Source organism: Stenella coeruleoalba (assembly GCF_951394435.1).
Source record: "Stenella coeruleoalba genome assembly, chromosome: 8".
Taxonomy (NCBI): domain Eukaryota; kingdom Metazoa; phylum Chordata; class Mammalia; order Artiodactyla; family Delphinidae; genus Stenella; species Stenella coeruleoalba.
Window position 1 is genome coordinate 1,613,877 of NC_137154.1, and position 19,730 is coordinate 1,633,606.

Below are 19,730 nucleotides of genomic sequence, written 5' to 3' on the forward strand. Positions count from 1 at the left end.
GTCCCGGGCAGGCTCCCCAAGGTGGGGGCTCACAGCCTAACTGGACACAGACACCGGCCGGGCTCTGCCGGGGCTCTGCCTGGGGGGCCTTTTCCAGGAGATCAGGCCACTGGTTCCTGGTCTTGTTCCCTCTTCCCAGCCTGGCCCCCACCGAGCACCAGGCCCGCAAGGGCAGAGAGCCCACCCCAGCATCCTTGCGTCCACCTCCCATAGCCCTCAGGATCTGCTCAGGCCCGGAGAACAGCGAGGACAGTAAATATTTACTGCCAACAGGAGAAGGCAAATACAGCCCCAATGGCCAGGTGGAGCTGCCAGTTCATCCGTGCCAGGAGCAGATGCAATCCGGGGAGCCAGCCTGGAGGCAGCCACACAGGCAGAGTGTCCTTAGTGGGTGGGCACCAGAGGGCCTGACCCCAGCCTCTGTCTCCCCATTAGGAACACAGGGGCAAACAGCACACACCCGCCCCCCACGGCACGCGTGACAGTGCAACACGGAAGACGCAACAGTGAGGGAGTGGAACGTGTTGGGGGGGGCTGCTCTCGGCACTTGGACCCCACTGCCCACGTGAGGGTTACACACGGGCCTGCACACCACTGACAGCCACCGCCAGCCGCATGGGCCAGTGGAGCCCAGGTCCCAAGGGCAGGCCAGGTCTGCCCTCCAGTTCCCAGAAGGGGCGGAGCCTGGGCCTGGGTTGGGTGGCAGAGCCCAGGTCTGCGGGCCTGGCTTCCGTGGGGCGATGTGGGGGGGGGGGTCCAGAAGCGGGGGCACCTGGGGTTCAGTGCCCAGGGCGGTGCCGAGCAGGAGACTGGGTCCGATCCCGCCCTCGCCCCCGGGGTCCTGACGGCCCTGGGCAGCCGCTTCTCCCTCCCTCCGTGACCCCGTCCCTGCTGGGTGTATGGAGGGCCCCCACCCCAACTGTTCGAAAACACATCCGCTGGTACCCAGGGGCTGGTGGGAGCGGCTGGGGCGGGGCGGGTCCTGGGCCTCAGAGCGGCAGCGGGTCTCAGGAGGGGAAAGGAAGACAGGCCCCAGGCCAGGCAGGGCGCGAGGGCCACGTCACACCCTGACCCGCCACGTTCCCCACCTGGTGGGCTCCTCTTCCGAGCCCCCCCCACCACCCAGCGCCAGCCGCGCTGAGAGTCCTGCTGGCCGGGAGGGCCCCGCCTGCCCCGGGACCCCAACGGCCTCCACCCTCTCCACAGAGTCTGTTGGCACCTGAGGGGGAGGGGGAGCGTCCGAGTCGTCCCCAGGGTCTCACTGGCTGGCAGGGCCTTGAGGGCAGCCTGACTCCAACTGGCCCACTTCCCAGCCCCAGCTGCATGCAGCCCGGCCTCGGGCACCCACATACCTCAGCTCCTGTGGGGTGCCCCTGCCTCCACCCGTGCTAATGGGCCGCCTGGGTGATCCCATGGGCAGCCTGCCGCTCACCCTGGCCACCCCCCCTCCCCCTCCTCTTCCGGGTCCAGTGTCCGGCCATCCACCTGCCTGCCCAGCCCTGGCCTCCACTCCAGGGGCGGGGCCTGCTGGGGGCCTGCAGCGTCTCCCCTGGGGTGGGGGGACCGGGGTGAGAGCCTCGGGGTCACAGGGAGGGCCGCCCAGCTGGCTGGGTACCAGGCCGGCCTCTGAGTGGTCTGCGGCGACCGGGGCCCAGGCAGCAGCCCCAGCCTGGCCACCCCGAGCCCTGGCCCGGGCGGAGCCTTCAGGAAGCCTGCAGATTGATTTGGTCTCTGAGCAGCCGGCAGGCTGGCCAGGCCTTGGTACGGCCAGGTCACCCTCTGACCTCCCGGGCTGTGACCAGCCCAGGCACCCCTGGGCTCTTTGGCGTGACCGGCAGCGGCCTGGGCGGGTGCCCCACGGAGCCACCCCGTGCAGCAGTGGGGCACTGAGGAGTGGGGTGTCTGGGCCCCCGAAGAAGGAGCTCACCACCTTGGGGAGTACTGCCATGGCCCCTGGTGCCTGTCTGCCCGCACACCTGTGGGCAGCCAGTGTGTGACGCAGAGAGAACAGAGAGGGGTCTGGGGCAGCGCCCCCCCCACCCCCGTCACCAGGGCCTGAGCAGGTGGGCCGGCCTTCCTCGCCCCCACCCCCAGCAGCGCCTCAGCCCCCCAGGCCACACAGATGACAGCAGCAGGGCTCATTCAGGGGCTTTATTGACCGTCAGGGGTGCGGGGAGCTCGGTGCTGGCCGCCTGCCTGGAGGGGGCGGCCGCCTGCCTGGAGGGGGCGCCCGCCGGGCCCTAGTTGCAGTAGTTCTCCAGCTGGTAGAGGGAGCAAATGCTGGTGCAGCACTGCTCCACGATGCCGCGCTTCTGCGGGGGCCCCTCCAGGGCCGGGGGCTGCAGGCCGCCGGCACCGGGGCCTCCACCCAGCTCCACGGCCCCCACTGCGGGGAGAGACGGTCAGGCAGACGGCGCTCCCCTGCCCACCCTGCCCGGCCCTGGAGCGGGACCCTGAACAGGTGCCCTGGCGCCCATCACAGGCCTGCCCCGCCCCCTCCCCTCCCCACAGCCCGCCCAGGACAGGGCCCTCTCCCAGGGTGACGGGGCGTCTCCCACAAGCACCACCATGGCCGACACATCACCCCGAGACCATGGGCACCCAGGACTTGACTCACTTCAGAAGATTCCTCCCTGGAGCTGCCCTCGGTGGGGAGGGGAGAGAGTGGGGCCAGGGTGCTGGGCGAGGCCGGGGCGAGAAGGGAGGGGGGGAGGGGCAAGCCCACCCTCAGGCGTCCTCCTGGCTCACCCCCAGGGAGCTGGTCACCTTTAGGATGTGACCAGGAGGACATCATTTTCCTTTTTAAAAAAGTCCCTCCTGACCTCCCACTGGGTGCCAGCAGGAAGCACCGGGGCGGCGGGGCAGCGGGGCTCACCCTGCGGGCCCTCCACCTCCCGGCGGGCCTTGGGCGTGTAGAAGAAGCCACGCTCCCCGCACACCAGGTACAGCGCCTCCACCAGGTGGGAGCCGCACAGGTGCTGGTTGACGAAGGCCCGGGCAGGGGCGGGCGCCCAGAGGGCCAGCAGGGCCAGCAGGGGCCCAAGGCGCAGCCACAGGACCATGGTGGGGGCACGAGGACCTGGGGGACAGGCGGGGGTGAGGCCAGCGAGGGGGCGCCCGGGACCCCCAGCCGGTGATCACCCCCAAACGCTCCAAGAGAGGAGCCCACGCCCTCCTGCCGCTCAGCGGAGCTCGGGCCTGGGGCCCCGAGGCACCGGACCCGGGCGGACGCAGAGCCCGCAGGACAGACCTGCTTGCTGACGCCTCGAGTGAGCTCGTCCCGAGGGCTGGGGGCTGCTGGGCCCCGCCAGCTTTATAGCCCCGACCCCTCCACCTGGCCCATTAGGGCCTCAAGCGGGTGGCAGATGGCCGGGGGCTGAGGCTGCAATTTCTGGATCATTTCCCCGCTGCTGGGTCTGCAGGAACCTCTCCTTGGTCGTCAGCACCTCTTGGGGCCACAGGGTCATTAGAGTCTTAACGAGGGACCTAATGCCGAGCTGTCCCCGCTCACAGCTGGGGGCAAACGCCTCCACAGGAGCCGCACCCCACCCGGCCTCGCTTGGGTCCCATCTTCCATGTTGGTCCGGGGAGTGTGGCCAAGAGAGAGGACCCCTGCCCGCTGTCCCTGGGGCTGCCCTCGGGGCCCCAGAGGTGGTCCAAGGCCATGGGTGGGCAGTGAGGGAGCGTCTCCTTGGCTCACGGCCCCAGCCTCACCCACCCCAGCGCTGAGGCCCGCTGACACCCCCAGCTCCCTGGGGCACTGCCGAGGGGGCTGAACTCAGGGACCTGCAGCCGTGAGGCCCCTGAGGCCGGCCCCTGTTCCTCACCTTCAATGTAGGGGCCACAGGACGCGTGGGTGGGGCCCCGCCACACCCCGCCGAGGCGGCCTCTCGGACCCCATCCCTCTTCCTAGAGCCCCGCCCATCCCCCCATGCTGACCCCTCTCAGACCGGCCCCTCGGCCCCATTGCATCCTTTGGCTGCTATTTGCGCCGAGCCCCTGTGGTCCCTCCAATCCCCTGGACAGGCCCCTGGAGGGAGGCCCGGACCCTAGCAGCCCCCCACACCGAGGAAGGGGCTGGACCCTGCCTTCCCAGGGCGTCATGATGTCGGGAGGCCCCTCTGCCGCCAGGGGAGATCTGGGGGCCTCTTAGAGAGAGGTGTGCAAGGTGGAAGGCTGAATGACGGAAGTCCGTGGTGGGAGGGCAGACCCCAGGGCCCAGGAGGGCAGGAGGGAAATGAGGCCGGCCGTTAGCCCTTCTCCAGGGTCTCAGTGGGGCTCACAACCATCAGAAGTGGTTCCATTTGATGCCTCACAGGCTAAAGGGACACAGGTGCAGGAGGGCTAGTCACAGACAAGGTGCTTGAGGTGCAACTGATGGAAGGACAGACCACCAGGGAGGGCTGGGACAGAAGGCTTTGCCCAGGAGGGTCTTGACGGATGAGTAGGAGTGTACCAGGATTAACATCCTAAGAGCTTAGAGCCAGGGTCCTGGTGGTGGGAGGGGGAGGTAGGGGGAACCAGAGGAAAAGAGCAGGGCCTGGAAGATGGGCTGGTGTGTACCTCCTGCAGGAAGTAAGGAGCCAGCCACCTCCCAGGAAGCCCCAGGCTGCTTGCTCCGAGGGCCAGGGCCAGGGTGGGAAAGGGGACACCCTGGGCTGGGCCAAACCTGGAGGATTCTGGGGGCTCTAGCTGGAGGGCCAGGTCCAGACCTGTCGAGTAAACCAAGCCCAGAATCCAGCCCCCCGCCCCCCTTGCAGGGGAGACTGAGGCCCAGAGAGTTTACCTAGGGCCCAGCTCAGCTGAACGCTCCACCAGCACACATTGCGGGGTGGGGGGGTTGCGTTCCCAGGTCCTGCTTTAGGTGGGGTGGGGTACGGGGATCAGAGGCAGCTGTGCCTTGGACACCCCCCGTTCCTCTGCTTGCTCTCACAGGCTGGCCCCTGGACCCCCGTCCTCCTCCTAGTGGGGACATCGGGCTTGCGGGGAGGGCCCAGCCTGCAGCCCTGCCTAGGAGACCACGGCTGTGAGCCCTGCCCCCGCAAACCCAGGCCAGGCCCCCACCTCCATGCTGCCCCCCCACAGAGATGGGACAGCTCAGCCAGGACCCCCTCAGCCCTCGAGCTGCTGGTGGCTCAGCACAGACGAGCTCCCCTGGGCGAGCAGGTGACCCGGGGCTGCCTGGAGGAGGGGGCAGGCAGCGGATGAGCCTCTGAGCAGGGATGGGGCAGAATGTGAGGGGCGCAGGGCTGCGGGCTGAGCCCGGTGCACAGACACAGACACAGACACAGCCGGGTAGGCACCCAGAAGGATTCTTTCTTTTACTGAGAACGGGAGCAGGTGGCACACGGCACATGGGCAGCACACGGCACAAAGTCACCTGCAGCAGAGCTGGCAAGCGGTGGGCGGGGCAACGGGGTGCCCTCCAGCAGGGGGATCTCTGGCGGGCTCTCGGGGCGCCCTATGAGCCAGCCCTTCACGTGGGCGGGGGCCGGGGCCGGCGGGGGGAAGGCCAGGAGACCTGGGGCCGGCCTAGGGGGGCCTGCGGGGTGGCGTCCCGCGTCTAGCTGATGGCGCTCAGGGCGTGGGTGAGGGCGTGCAGCTCGTCCCGGACACCATCCAGGGCGCGTCGGATGGCGTGGGGGCTGTCCAGCACATCGATGGCCAGCGTGTATGGGTCGAACTTCACGGAGAAGGGGCGCTGGATGCGGGAGGCATAGCTCCTGGGAGGGGAGCCAGCAGGGACCCTCAGTCACCCAGTGGGGATGAGCCCGAGGGTGGGGGCCCGGGTCTCCGTCACAGCAGCCTCAGAGCTCCCGGGACTTTTCAGAGCCGCCTGCGCCCCCAGAGCTCATTCTGTCCAACCAGCCAGACAAGGTGGGGGACGGAGGCCTCCTCCAAGGGCTGGGGGCTGTTTACGGCAGGGAGGACGGGCCTTTTCCAAGCGAGCCTCTGCGAGGCACTCCAGCCCCCCCTGCTCCTTCCCGAGGCTCAGCCAGGCCTCTTCCCGCAGGAAGGTCTCCAGACCGTGCGCCCCGCAGGGTCCATTGCATCCCTGTCCCCAAGGTTGTGTGTGGTATCCAGCCCCCACCCCCACCCCCACTGCAGGCACATAGATCCTGGGCCTCAATCTCCCCGGTGACAACAGGAGCCTGGCTGGAAAGAGGCCCCTTCCGAGGGCGAACTGGCGGGCCCTGTCGGGCTCTGCCCTCCCCCCCGGGGAATGCTGGTCACTGCACCTCCAGCCCTGGAAACTCCCTGCTACCCCCAGGCTCCCCACCCGGCCCTCAGTCACCCCGGCCCTTGTCCTCTGTCCCCAGCACGGCCCCAGCTGCTCAGAGGGCCTGGGACTGGGAAGGACCCCGCACATCCGTCTTACAAAGTCAAGCTTCACCTCCTCAGAGCCTGGCCTTGGCCCGGCCTTGACGTGGCCACCAGCCCCGCAGGTCTCCCCACCCCAGACTTTTTGGGGGTCCTGCTGCGGGAGGGGTGCTGTAACCTAGGTGCACAGTTTTCTCCACTGTGCAGTGGGTTCGGACGCCCAGCCTGCTCGCTGGCGCTCCCAGTTCAGGGAGACGGTGGGGGTCTCAGCCTACCTGAGTTTGTCCTTGGCGTCGCTGAAGCTCTCAGACACGAAGTAGACAGGTTGATAAGTCTGGTCCTGGTAGGGCTGCACGGCCGCTGCGTCGGGGTCGAAGGCCCGGATCTCGGGCTCCTCAGACAGGGAATGCTGGCGGGAGGCCAGGAGTGGGCGGGGGTGGATCTCAGGGCCCCGAGGGAATTGGAGCCCCTTGGCCCGACTCCACGGTGGGCTCTGGGTGTGGATTCATACCCTCCCCTCTCCGCTGGGGGTCCTCCCGAGGCCTGGGGACAGTGTGAGTGGGACGGGCAGGGACAAGTTTTCTTGGCCCCCCTAAAAGGGCAGCCCCAGCCTCCTGGGAGGCCCGAATTCAGAAGGCACGGCCAAGGTCGCCCTCCCCGTGGGGACCCGGGCTCCAGCCCCTTCCTGGGGGGTGCGGGGAGCGTCTCACCAGGAGCTCCCCATAGGAGGACAGCAGCCCCGCTCCGTAGGCCTTCACCTCGCCGTTCTGTTTGCACAGCCCAAACTCCACGGTGAACCAGTACAGCTGGTGGGGGCAGTTGGCAGGGTCAGCTGAGAGACCACAGCACAGCATTCCCCACTGACCATGGCCCCAGGCACCCACCACCCAGGCAGAGGTGAGCCAGGCTCCGGGCGGTCACGCCGTGAGAAGCGGAGACCGGAGCCTGGACAGGAGGGCCCAGCCTGGACCCAGCGTCCTAAAGGGGAAAGAACCCACCGTGGACAGCTTCTCAATTTCTTCGTCCGATGCCCCCAGGGATGCGAGGCCGATGTCCTGTGGGGGAGGGAGAGCTGAGGGGGGAGAGGCTCAGCTCACCATGGCTTGGGCGCCTGTGTGAGGGGAGGGTGCTGGGGCTGTCTGCAGCCCGTCCAGGGGCCTCCTGGGCACTGCCGGGGTACAGAGACCCTCCCAGGGTGCAGGGACCCTCCTGGGACGCAGGCGCGCTCCCGGGATCCGTCAAGGGCCCAGGACCGCTCCCTGCCGTTCCTCGGAGAGCCAGCAGGTGGCAGCACAAGCCGCGGCACTCCGCCCCCAGCTTGTCCTCTGCGCACCGTGATCCCCTGACCCTCCGGAAGGGATTCTTCCCCGTCTTTGTTCCAAGGTGGTCTTCCCAGAACGGCCCGCCCACCCCTCTCTTCCAAGACGATGCAGTCGCTCTGAAGTCTCTTGACCCGGGTGTGGGCGGCATCCAGCCTGGGGGTGGGGAGGGGCAGGCAGCGCCCATCGCCGCAGGTGCCGCCCCCCAGCCCCTCGGCTGACGCCCAGCTCCTGAGGCCTCGAGGACACACCTGGGAGAACTGGGCGAAGGTCCGGTCGGCCAGCATGGGCACGTGCCCCAGCAGCTCGTGGCAGCAGTCCCTGTGTTGGGGGCGGACAGCGGGTGGGGCTGGGGGCCGGGCCGCAGCCTGCCCCCCTCCCCCAGCAGCACGCACCGCCCCCGTCCTCCGAAGGCCCCCCGCGGCGGGCTGGGCTGGGCACTCACGGCTCGGGGGAGTGCATGGGTGAGGAGGCATGGCGGATGTACTGGGTGCACTGGAACACGCGGAAGGCCAGGCTGGCCAGGAAGTCCCGGGCGGACAGCAGGCCGGCCACGGGCCGCAGCTGGAAGCCGGTCCGCTCTGCAAGGGCGGCGGGGGGGGGCGGTCAGCGCGGGTGGGGCCGCCGGCCGGCCACCCCAGGCCCTCCCGCCGGGGCCTCCGCAGCGGCGCACCCTTCAGGAAGCGGGAGACGTCCTCCAGCTGGGGGATGCTGTCCTCCCGGTACCCGCAGAAGTGCTCCAGCAGCTCGAAAGCCTCCAGGTGTTCCCGGCACGCGTGGGTGGCGTAGAGGCCCCGCAGCGTGGTGTAGACCTCCTTCCTGTGGGCGGGGGAGGGGGGGCTCAGGCTGGCCGGGTGCCCCCCACTCCCAACCTGGCCCCCCGCCGCCTGCCCCAGACCCCTCCCGGCATCCGGCAGCCCCTCCCGTGGGCGCTCTGCTCTGCCCCCTGCAGACCCCAGGCAGCCTCACACTGCAGGCCTCTCCCTGGCCCCAAAGACGCTGGCCACTGGGAGTGGATGTCTCCCACCTGCAGCTTTGGGGGGTTTCAGGGGACCGTGGGGGGCCTCGGGAAGTCCCTCCTCCACCCGGACTTGGTCTGTCCTCTGGAGGCCACCACTCTCCACGCAGGGGTTCTGGGGGTCTTCCCGGGCCCTCCTCATTCCCCACCCCGCCCCTCCCCAGCTGCCATCATGGGGTCTCACCAGGTGGCAGTCTCCTCGGCCGTGTACTCCACGTGGGGAATAGGGTCGCCTCTGGGGAGGGGGTCAGCAGTTGGTCCAGGCCCCCTCGGGGAGGGCGTGTGGGGGGTGGACAGGAAGGGCCTGGGCTGAGCGACCCCGGCTGTGTGGCCACAGCAAGTTGCTTAACTGCTCTGTGCCTCCGTTTCTTCGGCTGTGACTTGGGGACCCCGAACCGGTGACCACGGTGACAGTGAAGGTGATGGCATTGGTGACAAAGGCATCCCTCCCTTCCCCCCACCCAGGTCTAGTGTGAGGCCGCAGGACGGGGTCCGGGTCTCAGAGAATGAGGTCCCGAGGGGGGTCCTTACTGCTTGTACTGGAAGGCGATCTCAGCAATCAGCTTCCTGCGCTGGCGGTACACCTGGTCCGAGAAGCCCTGACGGCAGAGTGGACGCCATCAGCCACCGCGGCCTGCCAGCCCTCCCCACGCCCCCAGCCCAGACGTGACCTGTGATACCGGCGGGCGCCTGGCGGCTGCACCCAACCAAACCTCAGGGTTCCACCCGGAGCCGGAGGCAAACAGACACCCCGTCCCAAGCCGGGGTGCACGCCCACCGCCCCAGCCATGAGTACGGGAGCAGGTCGGGGCCCCGGCTCACCGGATGGTCCAAGTCCAGGTCAGGGTCAAACTTGGTGACCAGGTGGTGACACTTGTCCAGCTCAGAAACTTTCCTTGGGAACCAGAGGACTGCACGCAGGAAGGAGGGTAGAAGGACCAGATTGGGTGTTGGGCTGTGGTGGGAGGGCCCCCCTGGAAACAGCCTCCCACTTGCGACTGGGGGGCTGGAGGTGACACAGGCCCAGACACAGACGAGGGGGATTGGGGAGGGCCAGAGCCAGCAGAGAGGGCGCCCCAGGCCGTGCACGCAGTCACTGGGGTTCCCCTGTGGGACCCCTTGCACCCCGATGTCTCGGGGTCACGTGGTCGCCCTCAAGGGTATAGGGGCAGCCTCACCCTTGTTCTCCCCAGCGCCCCGCACATCTTCGGCCACGCGGCGAAGGGAGCTGAGCAGGGTGGGCAGGGCGGCGCTGGGTACCTCACAGCGCACGAAGTACTCCAGGTGCGGGCCCCCTGCCTGCGGCTTCTGGGCGGGCCGGGTCTCCAGGTGGTGGATTTGGGCTTCAAATGTCTTAGGAGCAAAAGCAGGGAGAAAGAGGGAGGGAGAGATGGAGAGACAGAGACAGAGACAGAGACAGACAGAGGGGGAGGCGAGGGCGCTGGGAAGCAGGCACCGGGTCGGCCCGCCCTGCCCTGCCCTGGACGCCGGCAGCCAGACTCAGGCCTGCTGCTGGCCGCCTGGACAGCTTTCAGCTGGGAAAACGGCTCTTGTCTAGCTGGTCTAACAGGGGTTGTCACAGGGTCCCCCAGACCCAGCGTTTCGGGTGGGGCCTCCTCCCAGGCAGCCTGATTTCCATCCCTGGTGGCCTCGTCCGAGACCTCTAGACGCCCGGGGCTGGGGGTGGGCCCTGATCCCACTGCGGGCAGGTCGGGAGGCTCAGGCCCCGACCAAGCAACACTGAGCGCGGAGGGGGGGAGGGGTGGGTGCGCTCCCCTGCCAGCTCCCATCACCCAGCAACGAGGGAGCCTCAGTCTTCAAGGCCCTCGGGCCATCGCGGGAGCTTGGGAGGAGTCGGCTGTAATGTCATTTGGGTGCGTGTGCTGGGGTCCAGCAGCTAACGCCATCAGCCGTCACATGAGCCCAGCCCCGCCAGGGCCAGGCGGGCATGGGGGGCCCTGCGTCCCCGGCTGCCCTGGGGGACCCACACACCCCTGCCCCCAGGGTGGGGTGCTGGGCACGGGGGAGGGCGGGGGGCTGGGCTCAGGGAGCTCCTGAGAACAGAAGGGTGTGGCGAGGGGCTGTGAGCCCCCTCCGCACGTGGCCCCCTATGCTCCCTCACCTCAAACACCTTCACAGCCCGGGACAGCGCGGGGGGCTTGGTGGCCCGCAGGGTGAAGAGGAGATTCAGCGCGGCCTTCCCGGCCCGTCCCCCCAGGGCCTCGCCCGGCTCCGCGGCTGCAGCGGCGGCGGCGGCGGCGGCGGCCTCCGCCTTCTGTCGCTCGTTGCGGGCATCCTGGATGAGGCTCTGCCGCCTCCCGACGAAGCGTGGGGACTGTGGGGACAGATGCGCCAGCTCCCCCTGCCCTCAGCCAGACCCACAGAACCTGGGACCCAGCTCCAGCGTCGCGCCTGCCAGGGGCCGCAGTGGGGGAGGGAGACAGGGAGGGCGCTGGGAGCCACAGCTGAGGGTGGTCTGTGCCCTCAGGCCACATCTAACCGGGTTAGGTGACGAGGGCTGCTTGGGGGCTGCCCTGCTGCCCCCCGGGCTGCGCAGGGCCAGGGGACATGGTGTCTGGCCCCATGGAGTGACCTCTCCTCATGGCCCCATGCCCAGCCCTGCCTCACAGCCCAGGGGCCCTGGCCACACCTTGTCCACAGCCGGTCCCGAGACCATGAGCCCCCGGGGTCAGTGCGTCTGCCCACCCCCCCCACCCCCGGCCGGAGTAGAGAAGAAGCCCCCTGTCTGGGGCTCATCATTTGCAGCTGAACTTCCAGGAAGCTTCTGATCTCTTGGGTCTTGGAACATGGCAGGGGGCCGCGGGGGAGCCCCCCCAGATCTCCCACTCTACGGCAGGCGGGGTGTGGACAGAGCCAGGGGCCTGGGGTGAGCGCTGCCTACCCCACGGCCAGTGCCCTGAGATGGTGTCTGCAAATTAAATTTCTAGGACCCAGACCGTGTTTCCATTAAAGCTCTATAAACAAGAGCCGTTTTAAACCTGCAGGGAGCTGATTATTCCAGGCCATCCCTGAGGACGAACTGGAGACCCTCTTCCAGGCCAAGAAGCCCCCAGTTTTCCAGTCTCAGAGAGGAGGTGGCCCAGCGGGTCTTCCCAGCACAGCCTCCCTTGAACTCGGGGGCTCCCAAGTGGGGGGCCAGGCCTTGGGGGCCATCCCTGGTGGTCAGGGAGGCCCAGGGTTGCTGGGCAAGGGAACAGGGGAGGTGGGTTTCAAGACAGGAGATCCCACGTAGGACATGGAATGCGTGGCAGGTGGATGGGTGAATGATGGATGGACAGCTGGACGGATGGATGAATGGATGGTGGATGGACAGGCAGATGGTGGGTGGTGAATGGACAGGTAGATGAGGGATGAACAGGTGGATGGTGGATGGACAGGTGGATGGGCGGGGGATGGATGGGAATCACCCTGGAGCTCAGACCTCCCTTCAGCTCAGCAGAACTGGGGCCTGCACCCCTGTTTGCCCAGTGCCCCCCACCACCTTGAGCTGCTGCAGGGCCCGGGACACTGTTGCACACACACTGGGTCCAGCAGGACCCACCCATAGAGATTCAAACGCCCGGGCACAGGGGTTGCCCACGGAGTCCGGGCAGGGGAGGTGCTTGCAGCCAGGACTGGACGCCAGGCCTGGGTCCAGGGCGCCCATATGGACCCTGAGCCTGGAGCCTCCCTCCAGCCTTCAGGGGACACCCCTGGGCTTCTGGTTCGTTCCGGCCCGTGGGCACCAGCCTGCCTCTTACCATGATGGCCTCGGCCTGCTTGGCGTCCAGCTCGGAGACGGCCCTGCGGAAGCCCTTGGCTTGCGATGAGGCAGCGTTGGGGGTGGGCATGATGCCGGCGAGGTCCGGGCTCCGTCTCCACAGCCCTCTGCCGGGCGGCCTCTTATAGGCTGAGCTGACGTCAAAGCCCCTCTGGGTCCTCCACCTCCCACCTCCTCTGCGTCCCCCTCCTGCTGCCGCCTGAGGGAGGTGGGGTGGGCGAGGAGCACGGAGACGCAGGAGAAAGGGCTCTGTCCCATTAAATCTAATTGCATCCACCGTCACAGGCACCCAGGCGGGCGGCCGGCCCTTCCTCTGAATCATCCGGGCTCCGGCAGGCGTGCTCCGCAGGGCTGGGTGCAGCCAGGCCCCTCGGCCCACACCCGAGCCGGGTGATGGGCGGGTACACGGGGGGGTGGAGTTCTGGACACCCCACCGTGCTCGTGACACAAAACCCTGACCTTTGGTGGCCATCGGTCCAGAAAGCCAGGCTCAGACCTCAGATGTCAGGAGGCAATTCGCTTTTCCAGAAGATTCTTCACCAAATTTCCCAGCAGGGTCCCGAGGCATGTTCCTGTTAGATGTCCTCAGTGGGCATGTTATCTGCCCTCCCCCACACAGGCACATCCAGCATGGCTCAGAGTGTTCCAGAAGGGCACATCCTCCAGGGTGCAGGAGAATGAGGGACGCGGGGGTCAGGGAAGTCTCTAACAATTGTCCCACTCACTCCTGCATGGCCGTCTCTCCCCCTCTCCTGGCCCGCCCCTACCCCCCAGCGTCCCCCAAGGCCCTCTCACCACTTATCGCTGGGGTGTCACTGCCTCAGGGATGCGCCCATCCCTGAGCACTGAGGCCCAGTCCCTTCTTCACGTGGTCCCTGGCACCATGCGGGTCCCGGGACAACCCCAGCCCAGAGTTTCTCCTGAGTTCCATGCCCGCTGTTCCTCTGGCGGTGCCCCTACCCCGGCGATCAGGGGCCCGGAGGGAACCCCCCCTTGGCACCAGGCAGACGTGAGTCCTGCCCTGTCTACCCCGCCCCCCCGCCCATCCCCACGTTCAGGCACAGCTTTGGGAAAGGTATGAGGCCCCCGGCAGCTCCAGCTGGTCACCATGTTGTCTCAATCCACCTCCCCGGCAGCCCTCACGCCCCAAAGAAGCACCCGCTCTTCATCACAGCGGCCATCCGCACCCTCTCCTCCCGGACCTTCCCCAGATGTGGTCTGACCATGCCGTTCCCTTGCTCCACAATCCTCTATGGCTCCCCATTGCTCTCTGGAAGCAGCCTGAGTGACCCCCTCCCCTCACCCACCCCTATTGATCTCACCCCCAACCATCCCCATTTCCTGCTAAAGGAGGGTTTGGACTTCATGACACCCTGTTTGAAATACTGCCCCTCACCCTTTTCTTCTCCTGGCGAACTCCTATGCATCCCACAAAACCAGCTCAGCTACCATTCACTTTGCAATGCCTACTCCTTCTTGTCCCTGATATTAACCTCCCCCTCCTCTGCTCTCTGAAAGCAAGAACCCTGCTGGCTTGGCCCACGGCTGCATCCCCGTGCCTGGCCTGTCTCATCTCCTAGACTCTGGGCTCCTGGAGAACATGTCTCAGTGGCCCCTGCCTCCAGGGCCCAGCCTAGAGGAGGTTCCACAGGGCTGTGAGCCCTAAATGGCGCTGAAAGGAGCTGCCCAAGACCCCAGTGGGGAAGGCGGGGCTGGCTCTGCCCTTGTGGGCCAACGTGGAGGGCGGTGGGCTTCCACTGCCCCAGGCCACATCTGCCCTGCCTGAGTGCCCAATGGTCCCCAGGGGTGGCCAGCCTCCATGCCCAGCATCAGGTCTGCTGCAGCCCTGGACAGGTTCCCTGCTCCCCCTGGGGCTCTCACGCGTCTCCTTCTGGGAGGGCTGCTGGAGACCCCGTGGTGACATGGGTCCAGCCCTTCGGTGGCTGGCCCATGTGCTCAGAGGGGGCCCTGTGCAGGGCGGTGACACATCCGCTAGATACTGCACAGGAGGAGCGCGGGCCTCCACTGCCGGCTGTGGATTTAACCTTTCGGCAAATATCTCCACCGATAACAAATATTGTTTCTAATCCCTTGGCTTCCCTGAGCCGGTGCCTGCGTGGAAGCTGTGTGGAGCCAGCCTTCTGAGTCTGCCCTGGGGCCAGGCAACCCCCAGGTGAGACCCCCGGCAAGAGCTGAAGGCGGGAAGCTGGTGGACACGCTTCAGTGAGCAGCGCGGTCCCCTCCTGACCACGCATCCATCCTGGGAAGACTTTCCCACACCCCTGCCCCTCCAGGGCTGGCTGGGGGCCCAGCTCCGGGGCCCCCAGAGCACAGAAGTGCTCCCTTTTCCTTTAGCCGCGCTCCCCACCCCACACTGTGTGTTACAGCCTCTTCCACCCCAGTTGGTGAGGGGACCCAGGGCGCCCCAAGCCCGCTAACATCCTCTCCCCTGGTTCTGCACCCTGGTCTCCTTCCCGCCGAGGGTCCCCTCTGCCCTGGGCCTCCCAGGTGATCGCAGTGTCTGCCTTTGGACGGGCTTCATAGACCCATTCCACAGATGGGAAGACTGAGGTGAGTGTTCCTCTGGGTCACGCAGCGAGTCTTGAGCCCAGGTTTCCCATCTCCTGAGACGTGGCTCTTTCAGGGACCCAGTGGTGTCCATCCCAGGGGCTGAGGGGGCTCAGGGCCCCAGGCCCCAAGGGGAGAAATCTAGCAAACGCACGCCAGGCAGGCAGACACCCCCGAGGAGGGCAGGGCTGGAAGGGGACCCACGGGGGAAGGTCAGGCATGAGAGAGCCCTGTGGCCTGGACACAGTCCACAGGGGAGGAAGGGGCCGAGCACCGAGGGCTGGGTTAGGGGGCGGATGGGGAGGAGACGCCGGGCACGGAGGTGAGAGGACAAGGGAGGTGGCGTGAGGCCTGGGTTCCGGCAGCCCCTGCCGTCCGTCCACCTACTCTGGGCCTCAGCCCTCGCTGCCCGCGCCCCTCCCCTGGGCAGTCCCCTCTGCCGCAGTCACGCTGAGTAATTACAGCCGCCCTGCCAGGCAATTAGGAGGTGCTGAGCTGGAGTGTTTTCTCTCTCAACAAGCGAGGCCCCCAGAGGATGTAATAGCCCGTAATGACAGTGTGCCCGCGCCTGGCATCAAGCCGGCGCCTGGCACGGGGCAGGGGCAGGGTAAGCAGCTTGCGGCCCCCGGCCTCACGACCACAGGGCCGTTCCGAGGCCTCAGGCTGCTCCCCCAGGCGCCGCCTCTCCCACCGTGGGACCCCCAGCCCCTGCTCTCCTCCCCAGACCCCCTCAAGAGGGCTGCTGGGCAGGGCGCTGCTCCACCCCGGGGCTCTGCAGGGCCCCACCGTCAAAACCACGAGCAAACGTCAGGGAAACGCTCCTGGCAATCCGGGGGTCAGAGGTCATGTCCGAGGGTGGCCTCTGTGCGCGGGCATCGTGTGTGTCCTGGGAAGGGCACACAGCTGCGTGACACACACAGACACGACACACACCTCCGAGGACGCGGGGCACTCAGAGTGTCCCGCTGCCTGGGCCGTCTCCGGGCCCCTGTGGTCCCAGGGGCGGCCGGGGACCGTGAGGGCTGCATCCCACCCCTTCTGCCGGGGGCAGCTACACGGGCCCCACAGAGCACACGCCCCGGGGATCAGGGACAGAGGTCCTGCCTGAGCCGCCCACCTCCAGCCTCGCCCAGCCTGGGCCCCAGTCCTCTTGCTGCCGGGCCCCGTGCTTGGGGACAGGCAGGGAAAAAGCTGGCCAGCTCCCTTCAGACTCGGAGAAGCAGATCTGTGCTATCCTGACACACAGGCCTGTCCGAGCTGAAATGTCAGAGCAATTAGCCCTAAGGAGGACGTGGAGGGAGCAGAGGCGAGAAGGCGGGTGGAGGAGGTCGACGAGACGGGCCAGGAGCCGGCCGCCCCACTGGTCGATCCGATGCGCTCAGGATAATTGGGCATTTGGAAGTCAGGGGAGCGCCGGCTGAGTGGGCCACGTGCCCCCTGCCCCCTCAGAGAGTGCCCACCCCACTCCCACCCCCACCGGGGTCCTCCTGGCTCCCTTCCCCTGCCAGGCCCTCAGGCCCGGTGGCTGCCCCTTCCTCCTCCAGGCAGACCTCCCTCTTGCCCCTTTTCTGAGCTCCCTTCCCGTCAGCACTGTCACCTCGTGGGTGGGACCTGCCCTTGGCAGGAGGCTTGCCCCTTGGCCCCGTGCTGGAGACACTTGGGGGGCAGGCGGGGGGGCCCCGTGCTGGAGACACCTTTGGGGGGCAGGCGGGGGGTCCCCGTGCTGGAGACCCCTTTGGGGGGCAGGCGGGGGGCCCTGGCTTAGCTTCTTGTGCTGCAGACGCTGTTTTCCCATCCAAGCAGTGGGAGCGCGGGTCCCTTGGGCACCAGACATCGCTGCCCTCAGGCTTCTGGAGAAGCACTCCACACCTTCCCAAGTGTCCCCATCCCAGGATCCTTGCAGCAGACATCTGTCCAGCGCTGGGCACGGGGAGGCCTGGGCCGGGCACTGCGGTGCAGAGACGGAAGATGCGGTAGGGCCAGCAGCCGAGATGCTGCCGCCGGGTCTGGGACCCGCAATGGGGAGCTTCAGCCGCAGCTCTATTGGTCTGTTTGTGTGCGTGTGCATGTGAACATGTATGCACGCAGATGCTTGTGCAAGTGTGTGGTGAGTGTGTGCATGTGGTGTGCAGCAGGGGCTTAGAAGGCCTGACCAGCTACAGTCGGTGGTACACAGGGTGACCCCCGGCTCTGTGTCCCTCCAGACCCTCACGCCAAGTCACAGCCACGGCCCCAGTTTCCTGACACGTGCTCCTGGCTCCTGGGGGTCCCTCTGCAGACCCCCCTGCCTTGCCCCCATGCCAGTGACTCAGCCTGCCTGCGGGCCCCCACCCACCTGGCCCTTTCAGTCTTCTGACAAATTAGCCGGAGAAAAGCAATAAGGGCCACATTCAGTTCTCATTAGTCACTCCCGGGCAGCCTGTGGCAGCTGTGCTGTGACAGCAATCAGGTCTAATTGCAAGACCAGTGTCCCTCCAGTCCTGGTGCCACGGGCCCGGGTCCCAGTCACCCACCCCTGTGGCCGCTTGGGGCACCCAGGGCCCTTGATGGTGAGGGGCTGCCTCATCCCCCGTCTCCACCCACCCAGCCGCCCTCACAGCCTAGGGGGAGCCTGGCTTCCGGCATCTGACTCTCCCCACATCGTGGCCCTGGGCTGCATTAACAGAAGTACAGTGGCCGAAACGTGGGAGGGGACAGCCTTGCTGTGCTCAGTGTGGCCAGACCACACCAGCTGAATCTCTCAGCTGAACATCTGGGCGGCCAGTGCCCCAGACTCTGCTTCACCTGGCTGTTCCAGGGGTCCAGCGTCTTCGGGTCCCCCTCGGCCCTGCCCGCTGGGAGCGCCAAGCAAGGCCCGTCCACCTGTGTCCACCTGTGTCCACCTGGGCCCACAGGCGGCCTCCGCAGTGCTTCCTGCCGCCGGGCTGGGATTCGGGAGCTGGCTGGGACCGAGGCCCGCTCTGTGTCCGACCCCATCCCATCCTCCCCTCCCTCACGGCCTCACGACCTTTCCTTCCGGCGAGGGGAGGGCAGTGCAGCCCCTCCCCATACTCCTGCTTCAGTGAGGCCCGGGAAGCGCTCTGAGGTCCCACCTTGCCCCCCAACACTGACATTTTCGGGACCGACGGCAGCAGCGATGCCCATCTCCTGCCAGAACAGGTGGTCCCAGGAAGTGCTGTGACCCTGCAGGAGACTCAGTAACGCTGCCAGACCCAGACCCAGCGTGGCAGCAAACGTCTGTATTTTCCCTCTGTCTGAGCTCCCAAGACACGTTTTGCCCGCTCTGGGAGCCCAGAGCTAGAGGGGGTGTGGTCTGCTGGGTCTCCAAGCTGACAGCACCACACCCCGGGCAGGGCAGGGCCTTTGTGGGGGGCCTGAGGCTCGGGGAGAAAGCCACGCACGCAACTGCCCACTGAGAGGGGTTTGGATGGGGGCCTCGCTGGTTCCCCTACACCTCGCCCCCCACTGGGCCCGCGGTGGGCAGTTTTCTCCCTGGGGCTGCCTGCCACCCTCACCCCCCGCTCCTGGTCTGGACCCAGATGCGTGTCCCCCGCTCCGTCCAAGCCCCGCCTCCGCTGCTGCTGGCATCCTCTCCTGGGAACCAGCGGGTCTGAAAGAAGGGCCCCGGCAGCAGCGTAATCCTCTGCGCCTCTGCCAGGTGCCGGCCGGGGTCTGGGGCGGGAGGGGCTGCGGGCGTACTCCTTCCAGGTGCCATTGGCTGATCCCGGGCTTGGAGGGGCCCCGCCCCCCGCTGACATTTGCAGGCCGCACGCCGCTGACCCAGCTAGTCGTGATATTTAGACAGGGCTTATGTGCGATTACTTATTTCTGATGACTTTGGGGCCCAGGATGAGCTCAGCTGAGACCGAGCTGGCCCACCTTGATCTCGAGCTCGTGTTTTATAATATAAACACGTCCAGGCTGCACCAGCTTCCTCCTGTGTGGGAGGATAGAGGGCGAAGCCCACGTTTTCCGGGAATATCACATGAGGTCTGGGTCTCCACACCAGGGGCGGGTCCCGCAGAGCTCCCAGAAGCGGAGGCTGCCCATCCCCACCCAGCCCCCTGGCGGGGAGGGTCCTGTAGGGGCGGAAAGGCTGCCGCTTTCGTGCATCTATTCCCTCCATCCATTCGCTTGTCCAACAAGCCTTTGAACCGGGGCCCCTTCCCTTCAGGGGTCTCATAGTCGTGGGGGGAGACCCGTGGAGGGTCATCACGATGCAGGTGTGAACCTTCTAGGGCCTCCAGCCCCCCAGGCTGAGTCCTGAATGGGTCACTCGCAGACCCTGGCCCCCACCCAGCACGGCCAGGGAGTGGGGGAGGAAGGGTGACCCCACCACTCTCCAGGGAGACGGTGGCCAGGGGTTGCACCGCTGGACGTCAGGGTGTAGGGGCATGGGAGGCCAGAGCTGGGACCTTGGGGCATCTCCCCTCGCTCCAAGGATTCTGGGAGAGATTTCCAAATTCTTGAAAGTTCCCCAGATTTCGGCGCCTAGGAAAGCCCTGGTGTGGGGTGAGGGCTCCTCTGGGCCCTTCTGTCTGTCTGTCTGCTTCCCCGGGCAGGAAAGCCGTGAGGAGCCTCAGAAAACCAAGGCTGGGAGAGGCCGCGGCAACACCCCAAGAGCCCTGAGAAGCCAGGCTGGGAGCGGGGAGCGGGGTGTGCAGACCCTGGTCCCTGGCAGCCTCTGTGGGCCGGGGAGTCCCCGCTCTCTGCACCAAGTGTG

The 19,730-nt window shown here is 67.1% G+C and overlaps 2 protein-coding genes across 2 annotated transcripts; both read right to left on the reverse strand.

Annotated features, from left to right (window-relative positions):
* Nucleotides 1-2,240: 2,240 nt before the first annotated feature.
* On the reverse strand, nucleotides 2,241-3,062 carry LOC307190186 (insulin; the record flags this gene model as incomplete). Its single annotated transcript, XM_079929233.1, has 2 exons — nucleotides 2,241-2,386; nucleotides 2,876-3,062. 2 exons carry the CDS (start codon nucleotides 3,060-3,062, stop codon nucleotides 2,241-2,243), a joined length of 333 nt encoding a protein of 110 aa, XP_079785359.1.
* Nucleotides 3,063-5,223: 2,161 nt separating this feature from the next.
* On the reverse strand, nucleotides 5,224-12,509 carry TH (tyrosine hydroxylase; the record flags this gene model as incomplete). The annotated part of the gene is made up of 13 exons (XM_079929619.1): nucleotides 5,224-5,723; nucleotides 6,597-6,730; nucleotides 7,032-7,127; nucleotides 7,320-7,376; nucleotides 7,892-7,961; nucleotides 8,086-8,221; nucleotides 8,314-8,459; nucleotides 8,843-8,893; nucleotides 9,190-9,257; nucleotides 9,481-9,569; nucleotides 9,837-10,011; nucleotides 10,781-10,993; nucleotides 12,420-12,509. 13 exons carry the CDS (start codon nucleotides 12,507-12,509, stop codon nucleotides 5,564-5,566), a joined length of 1,485 nt encoding a protein of 494 aa, XP_079785745.1. The 3' UTR covers nucleotides 5,224-5,563.
* Nucleotides 12,510-19,730: the final 7,221 nt, after the last annotated feature.